The sequence below is a fragment of the Hyaena hyaena genome, unplaced genomic scaffold (assembly GCF_003009895.1).
Source record: "Hyaena hyaena isolate Hyena2069 unplaced genomic scaffold, ASM300989v1 scaffold_47, whole genome shotgun sequence".
Classification (NCBI taxonomy): domain Eukaryota; kingdom Metazoa; phylum Chordata; class Mammalia; order Carnivora; family Hyaenidae; genus Hyaena; species Hyaena hyaena.
Genome location: NW_024080679.1, coordinates 4,882,501 through 4,905,233, shown reverse-complemented (window position 1 = coordinate 4,905,233; position 22,733 = coordinate 4,882,501). Strand labels below are relative to the sequence as shown.

The window sequence follows — 22,733 nt, the reverse complement described above, 5'->3', positions numbered from 1 at the left end:
CTATCAACACAGAATGAGTATATCACAGAATGAGGATATTAACTGTGGTTGTTCATACAGCGGACTACTATACAACAATGAAAATGACTAGTGTAAAACTCCATGCAAAACATGGATTAACCTCACAAATAATTCTGAGAAAAGTAGTACATTATATGATTCCATTTATGTACAGTTCAAATACAGGCAAAACAAATCAGTGGTTCTATAAGTTAGGACAAAGGTTACCTTGAGAGTTAATGACAGGTTGCGTTTATGACAGAGATTTCAAAAGGGCAGTTAGTTATGTTCTGTGTGTCTGGAAGCTGATCACATGGAGATGTGTGTTCAGTTTGTGAAAATTCATTAGGGTACACATTTATAATTATGCACTGTCATATCTCAATAAACGTTCAGAGAAAAATCTTAGCACTAGCAGACAGGAACACGAGGAAAGGCAAATTCTGAAGCACAAAATGTTCAAACTCACAAATGTTTATGCTTAAGCTGTGACAGTCTCCCCACTGCTAACATCACTATTTTCATCCTGTGCCATCTGTAAGCCTTACACCAAAAAGCTAATAACCGATTAAGTTCTTAAATAATAAAACTGGGGCTGCTGAAAGTAGGTTTTTGGATCTAACAATCCTCAAATAGGCCCTGAGACCAAATTATAAAGAAACAATCATTTACAGTCACTGAGCCTGTGTTTGGTTTAGCAAAATACTTCTAGTTACCCATAAGTCTTTAACACTATGGATGGGAGTACAAATTGTTAGATCCTTTTTGAAAGGCCGTTAATCACCCTGTCAAGTCTAAATGAACACAACCCAAGATTCAACAATCTTACATCTATACATGAATCCTACCTTAACAGCTACTGAATTTTGCAGTATGTATAACAAAGTTCAATGCAATGTTATCAACAGTAAAAAGGTAGAAACGATCTAAGTGGCAATCAACAGAAAAACACTTTAAACTGTCATGACACATTCATACCAGATGATAAGGATAATTTGTAAATTTATTGTTTAAAAGAAAACTAAGTCTCATGATAAAATTCTCTATTACCCCACGAAAAAGGTACATACACATACATGTTGGGTGCACCACACAATAATCAGTTAATCACTCCTGCAAAGTGGGACTGGAAAGAGAAGAGAGATTAGAGGAAACTTTTTAAAGTTATTCATACTTCTCCATTTTTTGTTTTTTTAGGATGAACAGGTACTTTTATCTTAAAACATTAAGTAACTTGAGATTACAGAATTTAACATTAATTGAATTTAAACAGGTTTCCCAAATGAAACACAGCGATTTATGCTATGCAAGATATTCATTCCTGAAAGAAATCTCCCTTCGGCAAAAGCATGCATACAAAGTAAGATGACTTATGGGAACAGTAAGATTAAAGCAAATCATGTAAACCCGTGCAACTTGTATAAATGTCCCTAAGAAAAAAACAATAATGTACTCAGGAAATACTTGGACAGCCAGGCAGGTGACTCAGACCTACAGGCTACCTCAGGGAATATTTAAACTGAATAAAAACGATGGACTGGATGTGCCATGACGATCCAGGTGGAAGCGGAGCTCTGAGCCAGCGAGGCTGCACAGAGGAAGTGGAGCTCTGAGGATGAGCCCGAGGGAAACAAGTGCTGGGTGCAAGTGCCTGTGTTTTATTAACTTTAACTCTCTTAAAATTATCCTGCAAGGGAGCTTGCTGCATGGCTGAGGGCTTTTCTCTTTCCTGTTAAACATTCTATTTCTATTTCTGCTTCTCACTACCTAGGAAAAATAGAATACGAACCAACAGGATTTGCTCATTATACTGACATCACTCTATTCACCAGTCAGGTATGAGCTAACCGGTGTTAAAAATACAAAAACAAAAACACTTCTAGCTAAAAGAACTGTACTACGATAATTGTTCCCTTCCAAAATTTAACCTTATCTAGACCCCCTGTAGTTAGCAACCTTAGTCAAAAATCGAAACAGGTCACAGAACACACAAGAACAAATAAATACAGTGGCATACTTTCACAATATAATCATTCAAATGAATTGACCAGTTACTTTAAATAAGATGTTTGCCTGTTTAACATTAGCACTTAAAAGTATAAATTTCTATTAGCTGAGCTCAGAACAAGTCACCTGATTTTCCCGTGTCAAATGAGAAGGGATTAGATTCTCCAGGACCTTTCTCATATCTAAATAAAATATTATACCTCAAATATGCCTGAATCCCAGGATCTTACTTTTTTCCTCTCGTTCAGCCTTTGATTCGCAGTCCTTACATAGTATCTAAGTATATAAACACAGAACCTCTGAACTTGTAAAAGAGACCAGAGATCTAGTCCACACATTTAAAAAAAAAAAAAAGCATTCTTTTCCTACCTCTGATCCTCTCTTTGACAGAAAGCTTATCTATTAAATATGTAAAATGGGTATGTTAAGAAGGATCCTGACTTATGCTTTTTGAGAAAAAGAATAAAGCAGACAACTCTCCAGCTTTCTGCAATACATAAAGATCCAAACCCATAAAACTTAAACTTTAAAACTGAACTAACTTAGTACAATTACTCAGTAAGTGAGAACTTAAGACCAGAAAAGCTAAATGACTTGCTCAAGATCAGACACTAGACAATGTCAGGGCCACAACTTTCTTTGAAAGCACCAAGTTAGGTTCTAAGTATGATTTTTGTTTACAGCCATTATATAAATAAATTCAACTCCATGAACATGCTGTTCTTCCCTATTTGCTAAACTTGTCAGTGTTCTGCCTAGGGCCATAACATGTGTAAACACATTACTGATAAATGGTAAGAAAAATGTATGTGCTTTCTGTAGAGATATTTTAAAAGTCTATTTTTTCTGTAGGGCACAACTTTAAAGTAGGTAAAGATTAATTATATTTTAATTAGGCAGACATAATCATAATTGGTCCTATCAGTAACACAAAATGGCTAGCATTCATTGAGCATTTACTAAATGTTATACAATTTACAAAATCTTTAAATTCATTTAAACCCTACAATTCCTCATTTCAAAGTCAAGGACAATGCAGTATAGTGCTAGAATATGATTACAAAACCCAACTCTTAACTGCTGTTCTAAATACCCCAAATCAGTGGCTAGAACACTGCTTTCTGTTATTTCCAAATTAATTGCCAAGATTAAAACTAGTATGTTCTTTTAAAAAAAAAATCCAGATACATACCATTTTATAAAGTTCAAATTCAAGCAAAATGAATCTATTAATGTTAGAACTCAAGAACAAGGAGGGGAGCCTGGGTGGCTCAGTTGGTTAAGCAGCTAACTTTAGCTCAGGTCATGATCTCACAGTTTGAGAGTTCAAGTCCGACATCGGGCTCTCCACTCTCAGTGCAAAGCCTGCTTTGGATCCTCTGCCTCCCTCTCTCTCTTCCAAAAAGAAAAAAAAGAAAAAAAAAAAAAGAATTCAAAAACAAGCAGAAAGCACTCCTGGGGCAGGGGTGGTCTACAACACTGGCATTCTTGATCTAAAGGTTGGTTAAAGATTTAACCACTCTGAAAATTTATCAAAGTATACACAGGGGTGCCTGGGTGGCTCAGTCGGTTAAGCGTCCACTTCAGCTCAGGTTATGAACTCATGGTTTGTGGGTTCGAGCCCCGTATCAGGCTCTGTGCTGACAGCTCAGAGCCTGGAGACTGCTTTGGATTCTGTGTCTCCCTCTCTCTGCCCCTCCCCCACCTGTGCTCGCGCACGGTCTCTACCTTTCTCTCTCAAAAATAAACATTAAAAAATTGTTTTTTAAATATTTCTTATCAAAGTATACACATATGATTTGTGTACGTTTTTGCATGCATGCTATACTTCAATTAAAAAGTATGCTTTTAAGAAAAATTCTCTGTATGTTCTTTGAGACTTCCTCATGCCCTAGTTATCTCTCATTATCTGCTAGATCCCTATGGACTGCTGGGCCTGCTATCTTTCAGTCTACAGCAATTTTGAAACATGTAATTAACACCATCTATACCTATATAATGTATATGTTGGACAAGCTATCATAACCATTGGAATTCAACACCTAAAGTACACTAACATTCTTCTTGGAAGGTAACATAACACCTAACCAACTACAAACCAGGACCTCCTTTAACAAAACTGAATATATGGTAAACACATTTATAAAAGTGATACATTTATGAATTCAAGATAAAAATCATTTACACTCCACATAATTTCACTTAGATGTGGAATCTAAAAACACACACAACATAGCAAATGCACTAATTGGTATTTATCCAAAGGATACAAAAATACTGATTTGAAGGGGCACATGCACCCCCAAAGTTTATAGCAGCTCTATCAACAATAGCCAAATTGTGGAAAGAGCCCATATGTGATTCAACTGATGAATGGATAAAGAAGGCATGGCGTACGTATCTATACGTGTGTGTACACACACACACACACACACACACAGGAATATTACACAGCCATCAAAAAGAATGAAAGCTTGCCATTTGTAATGACATGGATAGAACTACAGTGTGTATGTTAAGCAAAGTCAGCCAAAGACAAACATGGAAGAAACAAATGAACACAGGGGAAGGGATGGGAAAGAAGAATAAAAAGAAAACAGAGAGGGAGGCAAACCATAAGAGACCACTACAGAGAACAAACTGAGGGTTGCTGGAGTGGAGGTAAGTGGGGAGATGGGCTAAATGGGCAAAGGGCATTAAGGAGGGCACTTGTGATGAGCACGAGTGTTATATGTAAGAGCTGAATCACTAAATTCGCCTAAAACCAATACTACGTTGTATGTTAACTAACTTGAATTTAAATAAAAACACACACACAAATAAAAAAAAAAACAGAAAGCCTCAAAATATAGAAAAGTCATGGGGATGAAAAGTACAGTGTATGGATAATATTGTAATAACTTTTTATGGTGGAAAATGGTGACAATCGCACGGTGAGCATTTTGTAAAGTACGTAACTATCAAATTATGTTGTACATCTGAAACTAATATAATATTTATGCCAACTATGCTTCAATTTTTAAAAATAAATCATTCATACAAAGTTTTATGTGGGGGAAAAAAATGCATATTCTTTCAACGTTGGGGCTTACCCACCAGTGATTAACAAAACTGCCATTGCTTATAACTACTACATGTATCTGAGTATATTTAAAGAGTAACTGTGTAGAAATAATGGTTACAAAAACAGGTTACCAAGGTATATAATTCACTTATATAATTTTATGCTGTAAATAATACTGGTAGGTTACATATTATCCCCATGTTATGGGTTGGGAAAAGAATATCACCAAGTGAACTGAAATGTCCTAGGTCATAAGATTTCATTGCAAGTGGAGCTATGGCTAAATAGCTCAAGGCAATGATTACCAAAAAAAAAAAAGTCTGACTGTGTGCAGTACAGGGATGGACCTGCCCTTCCTTTCTATTTAGTCTGGGAAAAATAAGGACAGCACTTTACACTCCCTACAGTGCAGTCAGTCAGCAATGAGACCTTAAATTATTTAACCTGTACTCAATATCCTCATTTGTAAAATGGGAATAAGTTCAAAGATTATTTTGAGGATTGAATGAGTCAATGTAAATTCTTAAACAAGCCTCTTACAAAAGAAATAAAATGTAAATGTGGCTACTTTAATTATTAAAAAATAATACTGGAGAAGGGTGCCAAGACTATTCGCTGGGGAAAGAACAGTTTTTTAAACAAATAGTACTGGAAAAACTGGGTATCAACACAAAAAACAATGAGGGAGGCCATTTACATCATATACAAAAATTAATTCAAAATGGGTAAAAGAACTTAAAAACTAAAGTTAGAAAATTTCTCGATGAAAACATAGGGGCAAATCTTCATGACACTGGATTTGACAATGATCTGTGGGATATGACATCAAAAGCACAAGCAACAAAATATATATAAATCGGATTCCATTAAAATGTAAAAATTTTTGTGCATCAAAGGACACTATCAAGAAAGTGAAAGGCAACAAATGGGAGAAAATATTTACAGATCATATATCAGATAAGGAATTGATCCCCAAATATATGAAGAACTCCTACAGGGGCACCTGGCTGGCTCAGCTGGTGGAGTGTGCAACTCTTGAAGTCAGTATTGAGTTCAAGTCCCACGCTGGGTGTAGAAATTGCTTAAAAATAAAATCTTACAAGAAAAAAGAGAACTATAACTCAAGAACAAAAACCCAAACAGTCTAATTCAAAATGAGTAAAGGGATTTAACAGGCACTTCTCTAAAAGAAAATAAATGACCAATAAGCACATGAAATAAAACGTTCAACACCATTAGTCATTAAGGAAATTCAAACCGAAACCACCAGACCACTTCACACCCATTTAGGATGGCTATTTGGTGCAACCAAATTCCACTCCCAGGTATATATACCCAGAACTAAAAGCAGGGACTCAAATATTTCCCTGCACACCAATGTTGTTGATAAGTGGTATCACTCACAATAGCCAAAAGGTGGAAATAACCCAAATGCCCATCAACAGATGAGTAAACAACACATGGTAAAAACATACAATGAATTTTTATTTAACTTCAAAAGGGAAATTCTGATACATGCTACAACATGGATGAACCTTGGAAACATTATGCTAAGTGAAATAAGCCAGAAACCAACAGACAAATATGACTCCACTTACATGAGGTATCAACACCAGGCAAATTAACAGAAAAAGACAGAAGTTACCAGGGGTGGGGGGTTGGGGGGCATTGGGAGTTACTGTTTAAAGAGATCAGTTATTGGTTAACGTCTCTGTCTGATATAATGAAAAAATCTAGAAAATAGTGGTGACGGTGGTACAACATTGTGAATGTACTTAATGCCACTGAATTGTACATTTAAAAATGGATAAAATGGTAAATTTTATGTTACATATATTTTATTGCAATTAAAAACACTAAAATACTGGAAAGCCACTGAAGATTTTTAAACAAAACAGTGACATTCTGTATTAACATTTTAGGAAAATTAACATTAGATATAACATGGGGAAGTGGAGAAAAAGAAATAAGGCTTAAAGTAGGGTTGGAAATGAAATTTTAAAAAATATTGGTGCTAGAGAAAACTAAGTTCTTGGCGTAACATGGGACATTAACTTTTTTTTTTTTAATGTTTTATTTATTTCTGAGAGACAGAGACAGACAGTGTGAGCAGGGGAGGGTCAGAGAGACAGGGAGACACAGAATCTGAAGAGAAGCTCCAGGCTCTGAGCTGTCAGCACAGAGACAGTCGTGGGGCTTGAACCCACAAGCTGTGAGATCATGACTTGAGCGGAAGTCAGACACCCAAACCAACTGAGCCACCTTGGCGCCCCGGGACATTAACTCTTGATCTAACAGGTTTCCTATACGACCTACTGGATATAGTTATCTTGAGGATCTAATACCAAGGTCGAGTTATGGAAACTGAGGTCACGACGACATAGAGTATGTGTAGGAATACATTAATGGCCAAAATATCGCAGAACTTTAAGGCAAATGCAATCTTATCAGATTTATAACTTACCTAAATATGTTTTGGAACTTAAAAGTTCTCTAAATTCAATCTTTTGCTCTCAGTTTTTACCAAAAAAAAATTAAAATTTCATTGCATCAAAATACCTTTTTGAAAGTAAAGTAACACAGTGCTTTGCCAATTGATGTCTGCAGTTGTTTATGGTTACATGAAACCTCATTGTTAATGGAAATGTTTCCTAAATAGCAATGTTTCCCCACTTTTCTCACTTCAACTAATAAATTATTTATCATTGTCATCTCTTCTGCTACAGCAAGGGGAAAAAAGAGTATTTCATTGAGGGACAAAAGTCTATACACTCTGGGGCGCCTGGGTGGCTCAGTTAGTTAAGCGTCCGACTTTGGCTCAGGTCATGATCTCACGGTTTGTGGGTTTGAGCCCTGCGTAGGGCCCTGTGCTGATGGCTAGCTCAGAGCCTGGAGCCTGCTTCGGATTCTGTACCTCCCTCTCTCTCTGACCCTGCCCTGCTCACGCTCTCTCTCTCTCAGAAGTAAATTTAAAAAAAAAAAAAAAAAAGTCTATACACTCCAACGGATTAGAATTAGAAAAGTGAACTAAAAATAAGATTCACTGTTAAAATCATCTCTTCCCTTTTCCAACTCTGGCCTAGGCACTTAATAAATGTACAGGTATTCCTCCATTTAAGAATACAGACATGCAAGGGAGCCTGGGTGGCTCAATGGCTCAATCTGACTTCAGCTCAGGTCACAATTTCACGTATTAGGTTTGTGAATTCAAGCCGTATGTGGGGGCTCTGTGCTGACAGCTCAGAGCCTGGAGCCTGTTTTGGATTCTGTGTCTCCCTCTCTCTCTCTGCCCCTTCCCCACTCACACTCTCTTTTTCTCTATCTCTCAAAATTAAGCATTAAAAGAAAAAAGAATACAGACATTGCAAAATTGCTACAGCTGGGAAGATACAATCACAGAATTTTGACTTTCCTTTTATACTTGTTTATAATGAAATCTTTATCTTCTCCAATTTAATAAATGTGCAAGTCTACATGTCAAAGTGGTACTCTACACCACCCTATAAAATCCAATATACTGTCCCTTTTGAATTCTGTATGAGAGAGATTGATCTAGGAATAAGTCGTTAATTACTTTCATCTCCACCTGCATCCCCTGAAGCCCTACAACTATCTAATCCCAATGCCACCCCTTACATACTCAACATTTACTGAATCATGTTCAATAGCCACGAATCACTCTTTACCCTCACTCAAAACACTGCCTTATGTTTATATAGTTACCCGGACAAATTCAATGGGTTACATAAACAGTAATACCAGCAAGTAAATTTCTCCAGCTCAGTGTAAATATAAATAAATCCGGGAGTGGGGGGAGTGGGTCAAAGTAAGTCAAATGGAAACCTCTAATTCTTCTCAGAAGGCACTAACATACACACGGGGAGGTCAGGTGTAAATACACACCCGGGATGAAATCTCACACACTCAAAATGGAAAATCCACCAGCTCTATGACCAGTAAGTTATGTTGAGATTTACCAAAGTCAAGAAGATCTCTGTCCTCTCAAACCATCAAATCAAAAATGGGTTTTTTGGGGGCCAAACCCAGATGTCTGGAGACCCGCACTGTAATGTCTGTGATTAGATGCAGCCTAAGTTACAAAGTTCCTAACCAAACGCGTGACAAAACCATTAAGAAACTTAAAAAGCACCGGACCCAACATTGATTTAAAATGCATTAAGTGAGAGCTACGTGGGTTAGCTGGAGAGCCCCCAACTGGATTTTCTAAAGGCTTTACAGAAATGCAGGTAGTGAAGAAAGCCAAAGTGTTGGGAAAATTAGGATTTTAGGGTTTCTACGGTGCAAGTGACAGCTGGCTCCCCGGAAGGGAAGGAACAGGCTAACGCAGGGGAGGCTGTAGGGAGGCTGATCTCCCACAGCCTAGAAGGAACAGAGGCGGGCCGCGCCGAGGGGCCTCGTCCGAGGATTCAGAAGGGGCGGGCGGAGATCTCCTGGACCGGGCTTCGCGGCTGGCCAGGCCTCCGTGCCCTCCAGAGACTCCTGCGCACAAGCAGGGGAGCTGAGGCCTAACCGGGCAGCGGCCTGGGGCTGCGGCCGGCGCGGGACCTTCTGGGGCAGGAGACTGCAAGCAGTCGGGACCCGGGCGGGGGGAAGTGAAGGGAAAGCAGGCGCGCACACACGGGGCCCACAGGGCTCGCGCCCGGCCTCACCCTCGCATGGTGAACTTGACCACGGCGAGTCTGGAGCCCGCGCCGCTCAGCTCCGGCTGGAAATCCGGGTCGCTCCCGACCGGCTTCACTCCCACCATTCTCAGCCCGGCAGGACGGCCGCGACGCCACCGGCTTCAAAACTGAAGAAGGCGACCCGGGAGAGGAAGAGGGGGAGGCTGAGGAAGGCCGAGGCCCGATCGCAAGAGGTGGCGACCGCGGCGTCTTCTCCGGGACTCTCAGTGCCGAGTCACGCCAGGGAGCGGAGCGGCCGAGGGGGTGGGGACGGGAAGGGGGGAGGGGAGAGGTGAGGGAAGGAAAGGCGTGCGGCACCCAGCAGCCACCGCGCTGCAGGGCCGCCGGCGCCTGCGCACGGTGGCGTCATTTCCGCGTCGTCCGTTTCAGCTCGCAGCGTCCAATCCTAAAACGCGACCCCTGGCCCCACCCTCGACGGAGGAGCCGGACCCCGGCTGCGGGAGCGGCGCAGGCGCGGGAGAGTCAGAGGCGGAGTGAGTCAGGTTCGGGTCATTCTCCGCGCTTCCAGGGGTGGGAAAAGTAAAAAGGGAGCTCTTTTTTTGTCTTCGAGGTTCAGTGGCTAAGGTCTTAAGCCTCCGCTCCTCAGAAGTGCTTGCGGAAATACTCTGTCTCCTATTCCGGGAAAATCGCCACACTAGACAAAATAGATTTTAGGGACCTTGATTTACGGATCTCGTGACGCAAGGGTGATCTCTGTGCAGTCATCCACAAAATGTCACGCACCTGTCTTTAAGCTCTGCCTAAAAAAAAAAAATGAAAGCACCATCCTTCTTCTAGAAACACAGTCTCGTGATAGACGCCAGCAGCAGTTAGCGATATCAAGGTTACAAAGGCAATGGTGGGCCAAATCGGACAGGAGGATGGGCCAGGGTAAACTTGCTGGAAGTGTGGCCCCTGGACTGAATCTTGATAAAAGATAGCCAGATGGTGACAGGTGACGGGGCTATTACAGGCAGAAGAACAGCGGGGCAGATTTGTGGTTTGGGGGGGGCTGATAATAGCTGATAACTAACCGATTGCGCACTAGACAAGATACATGCTCTTTGTGTACATTAGCTCATTTAATCCAACAGCCCTGTGAAGTTGGTTCTATTATTTCACGGATAGATGAATTTTTCCTTAGTTCACACACCTCATAGGAAGTCAAATCTGCATTTAAGGTAAGATAGTCTAACACCAGCGTGTTCTTTTAAATGTCAGAGTAGGTAACAAATGATTTGCTTTTGGATTTAGCTGGGATGATGAAACCGAAAAGCAAAGTGGAGGTCTGATCATGACTAGCTAAGGAACGTATTTTAACGTGAACGCAGTAATCACCGGAGGACAATTTTTTTTTTTTTAATTACAAGAAAATGTCTTTAGAAAAAGCCCTGAGGTAGCAGTGAGGAGAAGTGAGACAGTTTAGGAGGTTACTATGGTGATCTAGGAAGTGAGTTGTGGGAGCAGCCTAAGTGGAAATGAAGAGGACATGATATATCTGAGAAACGATTAGCAGACAAAAATCATAGGATTTTGTGACCAATTGGACCAATTCAGCGAGAAGACAGGAAGTAGTCAAGAATAGCTCATGTATCTCAATCTTGTGGCCTTTTGTACTGAGTTAAGATGCCTGTAGGACATCTAGGTAAGAGGTATAGACAGTAGGAAGCTTGAGTCTGGAACTAAAGGAAAACAAGTAGGCTAAAGTTGTAGACTCGAGAGTCATTAGTTTGGGTGAAAACTGAAGCCAGGAACACAATTTTCCCTGTTCTACAAGGCTAACATTCAGACAAGTGTGTAACTCTTTTAGTTATACAATTGTGAGGTTGCTTAGCCCTCAAACATTGCACCCAACATTATATAGAAACAGACTGTATATGCACACAGAAACTTTTTTTTTTAATGTTTTATTTATTTCTAGGAGAGAGAGAGAGACAGCGTGAACAGGGGAGGGTCAGAGAGAGAGGGAGTCACAGACTGAATCAGGCTCCAGGCTCTGAGCTGGCAGTCAGCACAGAGGCCGACGCGGGCCCGAACCCACGAACCTCGAGATCATGACCTAAGCGAAAGTCGGACACTTAACCGACTAAGCCACCCAGGCGCCCCTGCACACAGAAACTTTTAACAGATGTTATTGCAAAGTGATGCTCTATTGAGTGATTTTTTTCCTCTATTTTCCAAGTCTCTTCAATAATTATAAATAGCATACATAATAATAATAAAGAAAGAAAGTACAGCTGGGGGGAAAATGCTACACAACAATTCTACAAAGGCCAAAATTTCTTCCTTGCCCTATTCATAAAACAAAAATAATATTCACAGTTAACTGGTCTTCTGTGAAATTTAGGTAATGTTTAATATCATTGAAAACATAAGAGGTTTCGGTGGAGGAAATTTCCCCCCCATTTTTTAAAAAAATTGTATATACCACCCTGAAAACCCCATTTTCTGGAATTTCCATGAAAAATTTTAGAAAAAAATGTACTACCATTAAACCTCTGCAAGGATGATTTGTGATCATTCTTTTTTTTAAGTTTATTTATTTTGAGAGAGAAAGGGAGAGAACACGAGAGGAGGGGGGCAGAGGGAGAGAAAGAGACAATCCCAAGCAGACTCTGCTGTCAGCTTGAAGCCCTCTCTACGTAGGGCTCAAACTCACACACCATGAGATCGTGACCTGAGCCAAAATCAAGAGTTGGACGCTCAACCGACTGAGCCACCCAGATGCCCCAACTTGTGATTATTCTTAAGAGGATGGTACACTTTCTCCATTCCTGAGGTTAGCTTATTCATAAATGCCAAATATGCTGCACATAAGCTCCCCCACCCCATCCCTCACTTTTTGGGTATCACGATTAGATGACAGCATTTGCCAGGGTCTATCTAGCCTCAGCCCCAGATTTCCATTCAGTTGCGCCCACTACCAGAGTCAGCACTCAGGATGAAACCTATTATTTGCCATCTTACATCTTACTCTAACTGTTATATACAGAAGTCCATAGTTCTCAAATGGTAGTGAGCCCATTAAAATGTGGGTTTCTCCCATGAGAGACTCTTGAATACTGAGAACAAACTGAGGGCTGATGGGGGTGGGGAAGGGGGGAAGGGGGGTGATGGGCATGGAGGAGGGCACTTGTTGGGATGAGCACTGGGTGTTATATGGAAACAAACTTGATGATAAACAAAAAAAAAAGAAAGAAAGAAAGAAAGAAAGTGGGTTTCCAGTTTCAGACCAAGAGATTCTGATTTAGTAGTGCTGGTGCATGGCCCAGGAATCTGAATTTTCTCAGGCATTGAGGGTAGTTGAGGCGAGGAGTCCATATTTTGGGAAACATTACCTGATGCTACCTGTCTACTGTTATTTTGCATTTACTATGCATTTAGTGTGTACAAGGTACTGTGATAATGCTTTAAACACCTTTCTTTCAGGGACAACAAAAGGGAGATAAGACACTTATACAAAAGCTAAAAATACAAGATAAAATGTGGCAAGTACTAAAGAAGAACTATAGATAACATACCATAGTGGTTGAGAAAAGGAAGAGAACATTTCCAGCTGGAATGAGCAGAGGATGCTTTATAAAGTGATATGTTCTAATACTGAGGCCTAGATAAACATAGGAAGGAAATGCATAAACATCTTCATTCACAGAAATGACTCATGAGTTTTCTCTCAACTCCTCAAGACTATCATTTGCTTTAGACTCACCCATTTTTTATCAGGCTCAGTCAGTCACTGGAGGAAGGCTTTCTATCATGACTTGTAGCTGCCATGAGCTCACTTTGCTAAATTTACAAATAGATATAATAGAGATATGTCATCCATGGCTTTCTTTCTCCCATAGCCCTTTGCATATGGTAGATACAAAATAAGTATTGATCGTATGAATGAATGGCTAGGAAGCATAATGAGTACGAGTGTGACTCAGTCCACAAAACTCAGGTGTAAAAGAAATTCTTTTGTGTGTATAACTCAAGTTCATTTTGACTCTGAATCCTCATCCTCCTTCTGTGTCCAACTAGAACAAAAACAACCTCATCTCTCTGCCTGATTTAGAAATTGTACCACATTTCTGGGTTAGAGTGGGACTGGGGCTTTGGAGTGTAGACATCTAGGGGCACTATTTTTCTACATACCCTCTTGAAGTCTAGCCCTTTCTGTTTCATGTGACTACCTCAGGCATTGGGACCATTTGTTTGAAGCTGCCTCTGGACCCATCTGCCTAGGTGCACCGGTCAGACGTCTCTCGCTGGATTTTTACTTCTCCCCTTCTCCCTTCCAGAAAGACCTTCCCTTATGTTTTTCGTAAGAGTTGTATACGTTTAGCTTCTAAGTGTATTTGATCCCCCATCCACCTTTTCTGAGCCAATTTGATTCTAACCAATTCTTTCTTTCTTTTTTTTTAATGTTTTATTTATTTCTAGTAGAGAGAGAGAGAGAGAGAGAGAGACAGCGTGAGCAGGGGAGGGTCAGAGAGAGAGGGAGACACAGACTGAAACAGGCTCCAGGCTCTGAGCTGGCTGTCAGCACAGAGCCCGACGCGGGGCTCGAACCCACGAACCCCGAGATCATGACCTAAGTGAAAGTCGGACGCTTAAACGACTAAGCCACCCCGGCGCCCCCTAATCAATTCTTTCAATTTGATTCTAGTCATTTAAAAGAACTCTCATGATAGAAAAGAAAGGCACAATTTTCTAGTTTCATATATATTTGAGTGCTTGTTGGTGAGGCACAATGCAATAACCATATGATCTCTGATGTTAGTTTTTCTTTAAATGTAGTCTTCTTGTAAAAAGTTGGGGGAATACCACTCTGATTTTTTGAAAAGTAATAGCAAGATTATAATGAAGAAAGAACGTTTATTCCACAAAAAAAAGTCCTCATAAATTCCTCTGAGATATAATATACATCTTTAAATAAATAAATATAATATACCTCTTTAAATAAATAACTTTAAATAATAACTATTTGCAGAAGCCCAAGGATACAGATTTATTGGTGAATTCCTTAAACCGTATGAAATCCCCCAATTAACTTATCAGAGTTACAACTTCCCCCAAAATTCTGCATAAAAATATCATCTTCTTAATAGCTTATTGTTACCTAATTCCTGAAGAATTAGCAATCTTATAATGTTTTATATCAGCTTAATTCTTTAATTGAGTGGGTAATTTATTTTAAAAATTATTTTAGGTGATCTTTGTTTTATTCCCAAGGTCTTGAGAGAAAATATGTAATTTATGTAATATAAATATTAAATAGAAAGGACATCCTTCTTCATAATTTCTAAACTCTTTCTAGGTGTTGACTATTGAAACTGAAAATTGAATACCATTTCCCATGGCTGTCCCTAGGTGGCGCAGTGTCTTTCAGTCAAAAGAGTATGATTTCCCCTTGGATATCGAATGCTTCTTTAAGTAATACTGTCAAGTCCCCAGACATTTGTCCCACCATCACTATATTCCTTAGTTTTGGATACTAGTTAGTGTCTTGGAGGAATGAGTTTTCTAGGAACTCACAAAGTGACCTATCACTGTCATAAATCTCCTCCTGAAAAAGGTGCCGGCAATTCTGAGTCAGTTATGGGTGTTTCCCGGAAATGGGAAATAGTTTTTTATCCTGAAATTTATATCTGAGGTTCAGAAGTCATTAAAGTGCCTAGAGGTGCTATTAAGAAGGCTAGACAGACAAATATTTCTATCACTTCAGCCTGTGAATAAAAATCCATATTTTTATTGTTTTAAAGAATGTGTTGGGGATTAGAATTAACTTTTTGAAACTGCAAAACTACACATGGCTACACATAACTATGTGTTCACTTAGTCACTCATAAGGAGAGTTCTTCTTTGGCTTGGGGTAGTATAGTAGATATCGTCTGGCTAGAGTATACGAGTAGGGAAGAAATGTCCTCCGCTAAAGCCTTTTGCTGTGTCCAAAGCCCTTTCTCAGGCATGCCCTTGAGCAAACACATATACCGAACATACACATCCTCATCAATCAGTCCACTCCTAAGTGGCAATATGTGCATACTCTCAGTACCACTGAGGGCCACGCACTGAAGACATTCAATGAAAATAAAACGTATGTTAGTAGCTTCTCTACATTAAGGAAAGGGTTATTTACACAATATTTCCCACCAACGTTCAGAATACTAGAATTGGAAGGAAGGTAGGTGGATCAGTCCCAACTGGTAAAAAGTACCAAAAGTATCACATTGCATCGCACTTATGATAGATGTAGTTGTCTTCCTGCTGGGTTGTGAGCAATCTGACCACAGAACCTGGTCTTTGCACTACCTGCATGGCCAGCTCAGCACAGTGCCCAATGCCACTGGGTGCTGAATAAATGATGCTTTCCACCGTGGCAATTTATGTTTAAGACACGTAAAAGAAAGTACTATCTTATTAAAATAGAAATTAAGTTAAAGTACTAACTCTTAGCCACTGCCCCCCCTCCACCCAGATTATTGGGGAGCAAATGCCAGGCATCATATAATTTCATCTGTAGTATTTTAGCCTACCTTTCTAGAAGATAAGGATTCCTTTAATAAATAGTAAGTGGGGCACCGGGGTGGCTCAGTAGGTTAAGCATCCAATTTCAGCTCAGGTCATGATCTCATGGTTTTTGTGTTCAAGCCCCACATCGTGTTCTCTGCTGTCAGCACAGAGCCTGCTTTGGATCCTCTGTCTCCCTCTCTCTCTCTCTGCCCCTCCCTTGCTCTCGTGTGTGCTCTCTCTATCAACAATAAATAAACATTTAAAAAAAACTAATTAAAAATCATTACCAAAATACCATTATCACCCCTAAAATGTTAACAATGCTTCCTTAATATCATCGAATATCCCACTCATTGTTAAAATTCCCCATTTTGTCCTAATTTATTTTGTGGCTTACTTGAGTCAGTATCAACAAAAAGGTATATACATTGCAGTGTCTGATATCTGTCTCTTACCCCTTTTTTTAGTTACAACTTTATTTCTTTTTCATGTGAATTTTTATTGGAAACAATTCAAATGGACAGAAAATTTCAACAGCAGCAGCAACAGGAGATGTAGCAGTAGTGGAAGTAGAAGAAGAGGAAGAAGAAGGTGGTAGAGTGAGAAGGAGGGCCCACCATCTTGCTAATCATTGACTGGGGACTCCCCAGGAAGAGTGTGCTCTGGACTGACTTGCTGTGCTCAGATATTTGCCAAGGTGGCCCCAAGAATAGGTAACCCCAGGTGAAAAGATGAGGAGACGTTGAAGAAGCTAACAGCGGGCGCAGGAAGCAAACTCTCTCCATGGAGCTGGGAAGTGGACTTTCCCGGAAGGAGAATCTGGGCATTGCATCTTTGTGTCTTCCACGGTCCACTCTTTGCGACACATGGATCCTCTTTTTCGCACAGGTTTTGGGCAACAACTCTTCCAGGGCTCTGGCGGTCCTCCTATCCTGACAGGAAAAAGAAGAGAGAGGTTAGTAGGACAGACTACAGCCCTTGTTGCTGCAGGACGTGACAAGTCATCACCGCCATCTTTACTATCCTAGTTTCCTCTTGCTGCTCTTGGTAGCTTGGTAAGGGGCCTCCAAACCCTTATTTGTGAGGAGCTCAAGCACCCCCAACCTTAACACCTTCACTTTTTCCTAGAAGGTGTTAAGTATGGAGCCAATAGAGATATTTCTAGAAAAAGACATCCTGTTACTTAGAAGAAATCATTTGATTTGGCAGAAGTCATGAGACAGGAAAAAAAGACAAGTCTCACCAGCTGACTTTTGTGTCACGTAAGAAAGTGCAAAGGGGAGCCTAAAAGAGTTAGAATCACACAAAACCATTCAAAGAACACTTACTCAGGGCGCCTGGGTGGCTCAGTCAGTTAGGCATATGACTTCAGATCAGGTCATGATCTCATGGTTCATGAGTTCAAGCCCCATGTCAGGATCTGCTGACAGTGCAGATCCTGCTTCAGATTCTCTGTCTCCCTGTGTCTCTGGCTTTCCCTTACTCCCTCAAAAATAAATATGTAAACATTAAAAAAAAACTTACTATTCTGCTGCAACATGATAAAGTGTGAAGACCTCCAGTACTAACATGAAGCCCCCAACCAGGACATGACTTTTAGGTGAATGGGTCCACTAAGGAAAGGACAGAATTAACAAAGTATTAGGTCCTGTGGGTAACACCAAACCACAGATTTATAATCTAGAGGAAAAAAAATAACAGCACACATAAAACAACCCAGAAATGACAATAATAATGAAGCCACTGTTAGATCACTAGATAGAAATTTATAAAACGGAGGAACAAATCTCCTTGCCTTTTGGAGAACTCGCTTGGAACTTAGGAAGTCCAGGAAATATTGGTATGTTATAGGGTAATTACTACCAAATTCTAAAGACAGAGTAATACTTAAGTTAGTTTCTTTTTCAAGCCCGTAACTTTAAAACATGGCACATGGAAATTTTTGACCCTTACCCCATGGGTTCCATTTATGTTTCTGTTCTGGTAACAACCATACATTTTTGGCTAAAACAACAATGATGACAGCTTCTCATTTGTCTTTGTAGCTCTCTGTCTTTCCCAGCAATGGTACATTGCTGCCAGCTGATTTTTGTGGCCAGCAGATCGTACAATAACCGCCCAGTGAGCCACACTCTGTATAATCATCTCTTCTTGGACACACGTAAAACCTCCAACTTGCTTCTAATCAGGAGAATATGGCAACAGTGATGGGCTGTCACTCACTATCTACAGATTTATCTATGTCTATAGCTATGTAACTCCATCTTTCTTGCACACACTAGAGAGAGCTTCTCTTTGCTGGCTTTGAAGAGGTAAGCTGCCGTGCAGTGAAAGGCCTTTGGTAAGTCTCAGGTGGCACAGAACTGTAGGTGGCCTGTAGGACCTGAGTGTCCTTAGTCATTTATCTACGAGGACATGAATCAGATTTAAATTCTTCCCGAGTTGAGCCTCCAGATGAGATTGCGGTCTGGCAAACCTATCAATTGTAGCCTTGTGTGATCACCAGCAGAAGACCCACTTAAGCTGTGCCTGAACTCCTTTCCCATGGAAATTCTGAGACAATAAATGTGCATCGTTTGAAGCCACTAAATTCATGGAAATTTGTTATACAGCAATAACAGCAAATGTAGTGTTGTTAGGAAAAACACCACTCTATGTATCCATCAAAGATCTTCAGTACCTTTTCATTTCCTTTGGAATAAAACCCCAAAAGCCTGTAAGGACATTCAAGGCCTCTCCTTATCTGACCTTATTCTATTTTTACCATGTCATTTTTTATTACTGAGTTTAGGCTGAATCTGAGAAAGACTGTATCAACATATGAGAGAATTCCAGGGCAAGATGACCCATTGAAGGAGTCCCTCACAGGGCAGAAATAGCTAAGCCTTAATACTACAGTTTCCCTTTACATCTACTTGATGTCCCCTGTACTTCACTTCCAATTTAACTTTCTGTTTATTATATATGCGTTTCTATATATTCATGGTTTGTATTTCATATATGTTATATATACCCATACTCACACTGTTTTACTTTTCATATATGATATATGTATGCACACAGTTGTGTTTTCACTTCAAAACTAGCAACGAAGTTGTTTTCTGTTCCCAGTGCTTCCTTTTCTAAATCCTATCTGTTTTTGTAGACCTCCATGCAGTCTAATGTGATTATCCTTCCTCACCTCAACCTAGAAGTAACTCATCTCTTCACCACCACTCCTTTTGTACTCTTTATTTCTCATACTGTGCTGTATTCTAGCCTTACATCTTGTGTGGGAGCAGATTTTCCATTCTTTGCAGCTGCCCAAACACTTTCCAATGTTTAGAGAATTCCTTGTTTGTGAGCCTTGGGGAGAAGCAGAGCCTATTTCCCTCTATAGAACCGAACCTGTCAAACTCTTGCTTTTGTGGCTTTGCTTCTGGTTAAGGTTCAATAAATATATGTTGAACTGCATTTTTTGCTTCTGTAAATCTTTTAAGATTTTTGTATAATTCCTCCAGAATGACAGGAATTAATAATTTATTCAAAAAATATACTCAGGATCAGCTTACTGAAGGTAAAAATCTTAACTTTCAGGAAGGTCACACATGTGAAACGTACAAATGTGCATATAAAAATGTGTGAATTTTTCTGAACCAGAAGAATTTTAATCATTAATGTTTGAATCTTTATTTTAGTTCTGTGGCTCAGGGGATTGCACACATGTACTTACATAGAGACTTTGGCAATACATTTTGTAAATTTGGTAGAGAGGGGCCAGAGTGTTAGTAGTCTGAAAGCTTCTCACTAATATTCCTATTAACCTTTGTATTCCTAGGAAAGTATTTGAAACATAGTAAGTTTAATTAATATTTGTTGAATAAAAGCTTTATCTAGGAGAGATGTTTTATAGATTTCCTTTACAAACCAAACTAGCTTTAATGAAGTCTAAGCTCGTCCTGTGGTAACCACTCTGTGCTTCCTTTATTTCCAAATAGTTCTTATAAATTGTAAAGGGGATTATGAATTTAACAGTTTAAATGTATTCATCATCACAACAGAGGGAGTGAGTATATGGAACCAGATATCCAAGGAATTAATTTCTTCTGTTTAACATCATTTCCCTGCTCTTCCCTTGCACCTATGTGATTGTAAGGCAGTTAGTCAAAAGTTGAGGAAAATTGTAGAATCCCAATTTGTGGTATAAGACAATTTCAGAATTGCTGATTTTCAAGTGTTCTATTGACTTCCCTGGTCAACATTATAATTTAGTTTTTTTCAGAGTGGCAGCAGAGCTGGTCTATACAAATAAACAGCATATAGGAAACAACACGCTAGACCTAAAGAATGCTAAACAGCCTAGTGAAGGAAAAGGGGGTATACCCCCCAGAACACTGATGGGTCTGCGATGTGTTCCAGGGAGGGGGGGCTGTCTAAACTGGAAAGAAAGGGAGAAGTTTGTCATTTGCAGGAATTATAAATTGATAGGAAGCCTTTTGACCAAAACAACCCCTAGTTCTCTTTTGATATATCAGCAAGGAAATGATCCTGTCTCAGGGAGTTGTTTCTGCCCTGTTCTAATCCTCTAATCCCCTGCTTCAGACCCATCCCAATAGGATTTTGCTGTTCAAGGTTCAGTCCAAGGACCAGCAGCAAAGGATGTTACCTGGGAGCTCGGTAGAAATGGAGGATCTCAGAGACTCACTTCAGATCAGACTTCCTGAATCTGAAACTTCATGTTGACAAGCTCCCCAGGTGATTCCTACACACATTTTACTTGTGAGGACTGCAATAGAATTCTTGCCCTATAAATCCTTTAGTGAGATTATGAAGGAAAAACAAAGCTATGGAATGAATTAGCTTCTCTATCTTTTTAACATAATTGACCATGGGCCACCAGCATTGCACCAGTTTTTTCCTTGGCTACTATTCATGCATTCAACAAATATTTGGGAGGAAGAGAGGCAAGCACAATAAATAATTAATATTTATTGAGCTCGTTTAACCTCCTGGACGCCCATGAGATTATGCCTATTTTTTATACGGGGACATCGAGGAGAAAAAAGAGAAGCAGCATCATGCCCCAGATGACACGAACAGTGCTCAGTGGAGCACCCGGGATCCCAATACAAGCCTCTGTGAATGCGGATCTCACGCTCCACCAGGCTCTACCGCCCACACACGGAGGGTACATTCATTCCCTCTCCACTACAGGAATGTTGCACAAGGTCAGACTTCCCCCGGTCGAAAGGCAGAGTTCCTCCTCTGGCCTTCTGCGTCGTGGGCAACAGCTAAATTCGAGGTCAGAAGGAAACAGTAAACAAGTTCCAGAGCTAACACTGTCTAAGTTTCTGGACGGAGTCTCGCGGGCAGAAGAGTAAACTTGCAACATCCTGGGAACACCTAGACTTGCCATTTCATTCTTGCCTCCATCTTGGTCCTCCCAGCCTGGACATGCGAGGCGAGATGAGAGCCTAGACCAGACTTCCCACGACCAAAATGGCGATCGTGCAGTCTTTGCCCACAGTCGACAGCCTTAGCAGCCGTTCGGTCTCCATGGTAACGGGGCCCGCTTCTCCGGCTCTTCCTGGGCCAGGCAAGTATGGAAATGATGATCATTTCCCTCCCCCTCATCTTTGCGACAGTTGCAGCGAAAGTCACGGCAGTTGGGTGTCAGCTGATTTACTGCAGCGGCGGCGGCGGCAGCGGCGGCAACGGCACCTTGCAGCCTCGGTGGGGAGACGCCGGCTGGGCTCCGGTTGCGGTCCCAAAGGTTTGCCTACCCTGATTTGAGTACCCCACGTCCTCCCCACAGAACGTTCTCGCCTTGTCCACCTTTGCTGGGGCGCCCGCGGGCGGTGGGACAGACCACATCGCGGCATGAGATGAAGCCGTGACAGGTAAGGGGGCTTTCCAGCCACCCCAGGGAGGGGAGCCGTAGCGTGGGATGTGCCCGCAAAGTGGAGGTCGGCGGCCGGGGGTCAAGGGTCACAGCCCGATCTGAACGTGGGCGGCGCCAGCTGTTGGAGCGCTGCTGATGGAAGTTCTGTTTTGCCCAGCCTGCAGGTTCAGGCCCCTAGCTAGGCGCATTTGCCTGGAGCGAGGGTTCTGCTAGGGGTCTTTGGGGGCTCCTTGACCTGGTGTATGACTTTTGCTTTTGGTGACACTGGCTTTGGTCTTGAGATGGGACCTCCCTGCCCGCACGGCAATCTAAACGGAGTGAGGTGGTTTGTGATTATGGGTGGGTGATTATTGACGGTGCTTTCGGATAATGCCCTTGTTTGGGGGTAAGCACGGCCTTTCCTTACCTACTGGACCTCCTCTCTAGTTTTTCTTGCCTAAGGTACTGACGTCTGTTACAGTTTCATTCTTGAGGTGCCACCTGCTCGCCCTGCTTTGCCGTAGGACTTGGTCTAAGGATACCCTCTACTACCACTTACTTTTGGGTCCCAGCGTTCTGTATGTTTGGAGTCAACACTGCCTTTGATCCAAAACTTTCGTTT

General features: G+C 40.9%; 2 protein-coding genes across 4 annotated transcripts in view; one reads left to right on the top strand and one right to left on the bottom strand.

Annotated features, from left to right (window-relative positions):
• TXNL1 (thioredoxin like 1) overlaps positions 1-10,040 on the bottom strand; it is a 34,686-nt gene extending 24,646 nt beyond the window's left edge. The window contains exon 1 of the mRNA XM_039230514.1: positions 9,742-10,040. Within this exon, the coding sequence (XP_039086445.1) occupies positions 9,742-9,839 (98 nt within the window). The 5' untranslated portion in view covers positions 9,840-10,040. The remainder of the gene's footprint in view (positions 1-9,741) is intronic.
• Positions 10,041-21,923: 11,883 nt separating this feature from the next.
• Positions 21,924-22,733, top strand: part of WDR7 (WD repeat domain 7) — a 357,763-nt gene continuing 356,953 nt past the window's right edge. For all 3 annotated transcript variants that reach the window (XM_039230510.1, XM_039230509.1, XM_039230511.1), the window contains exon 1: positions 21,924-22,130. The gene's annotated coding sequence lies outside the window, so the exon portion shown is untranslated. The remainder of the gene's footprint in view (positions 22,131-22,733) is intronic.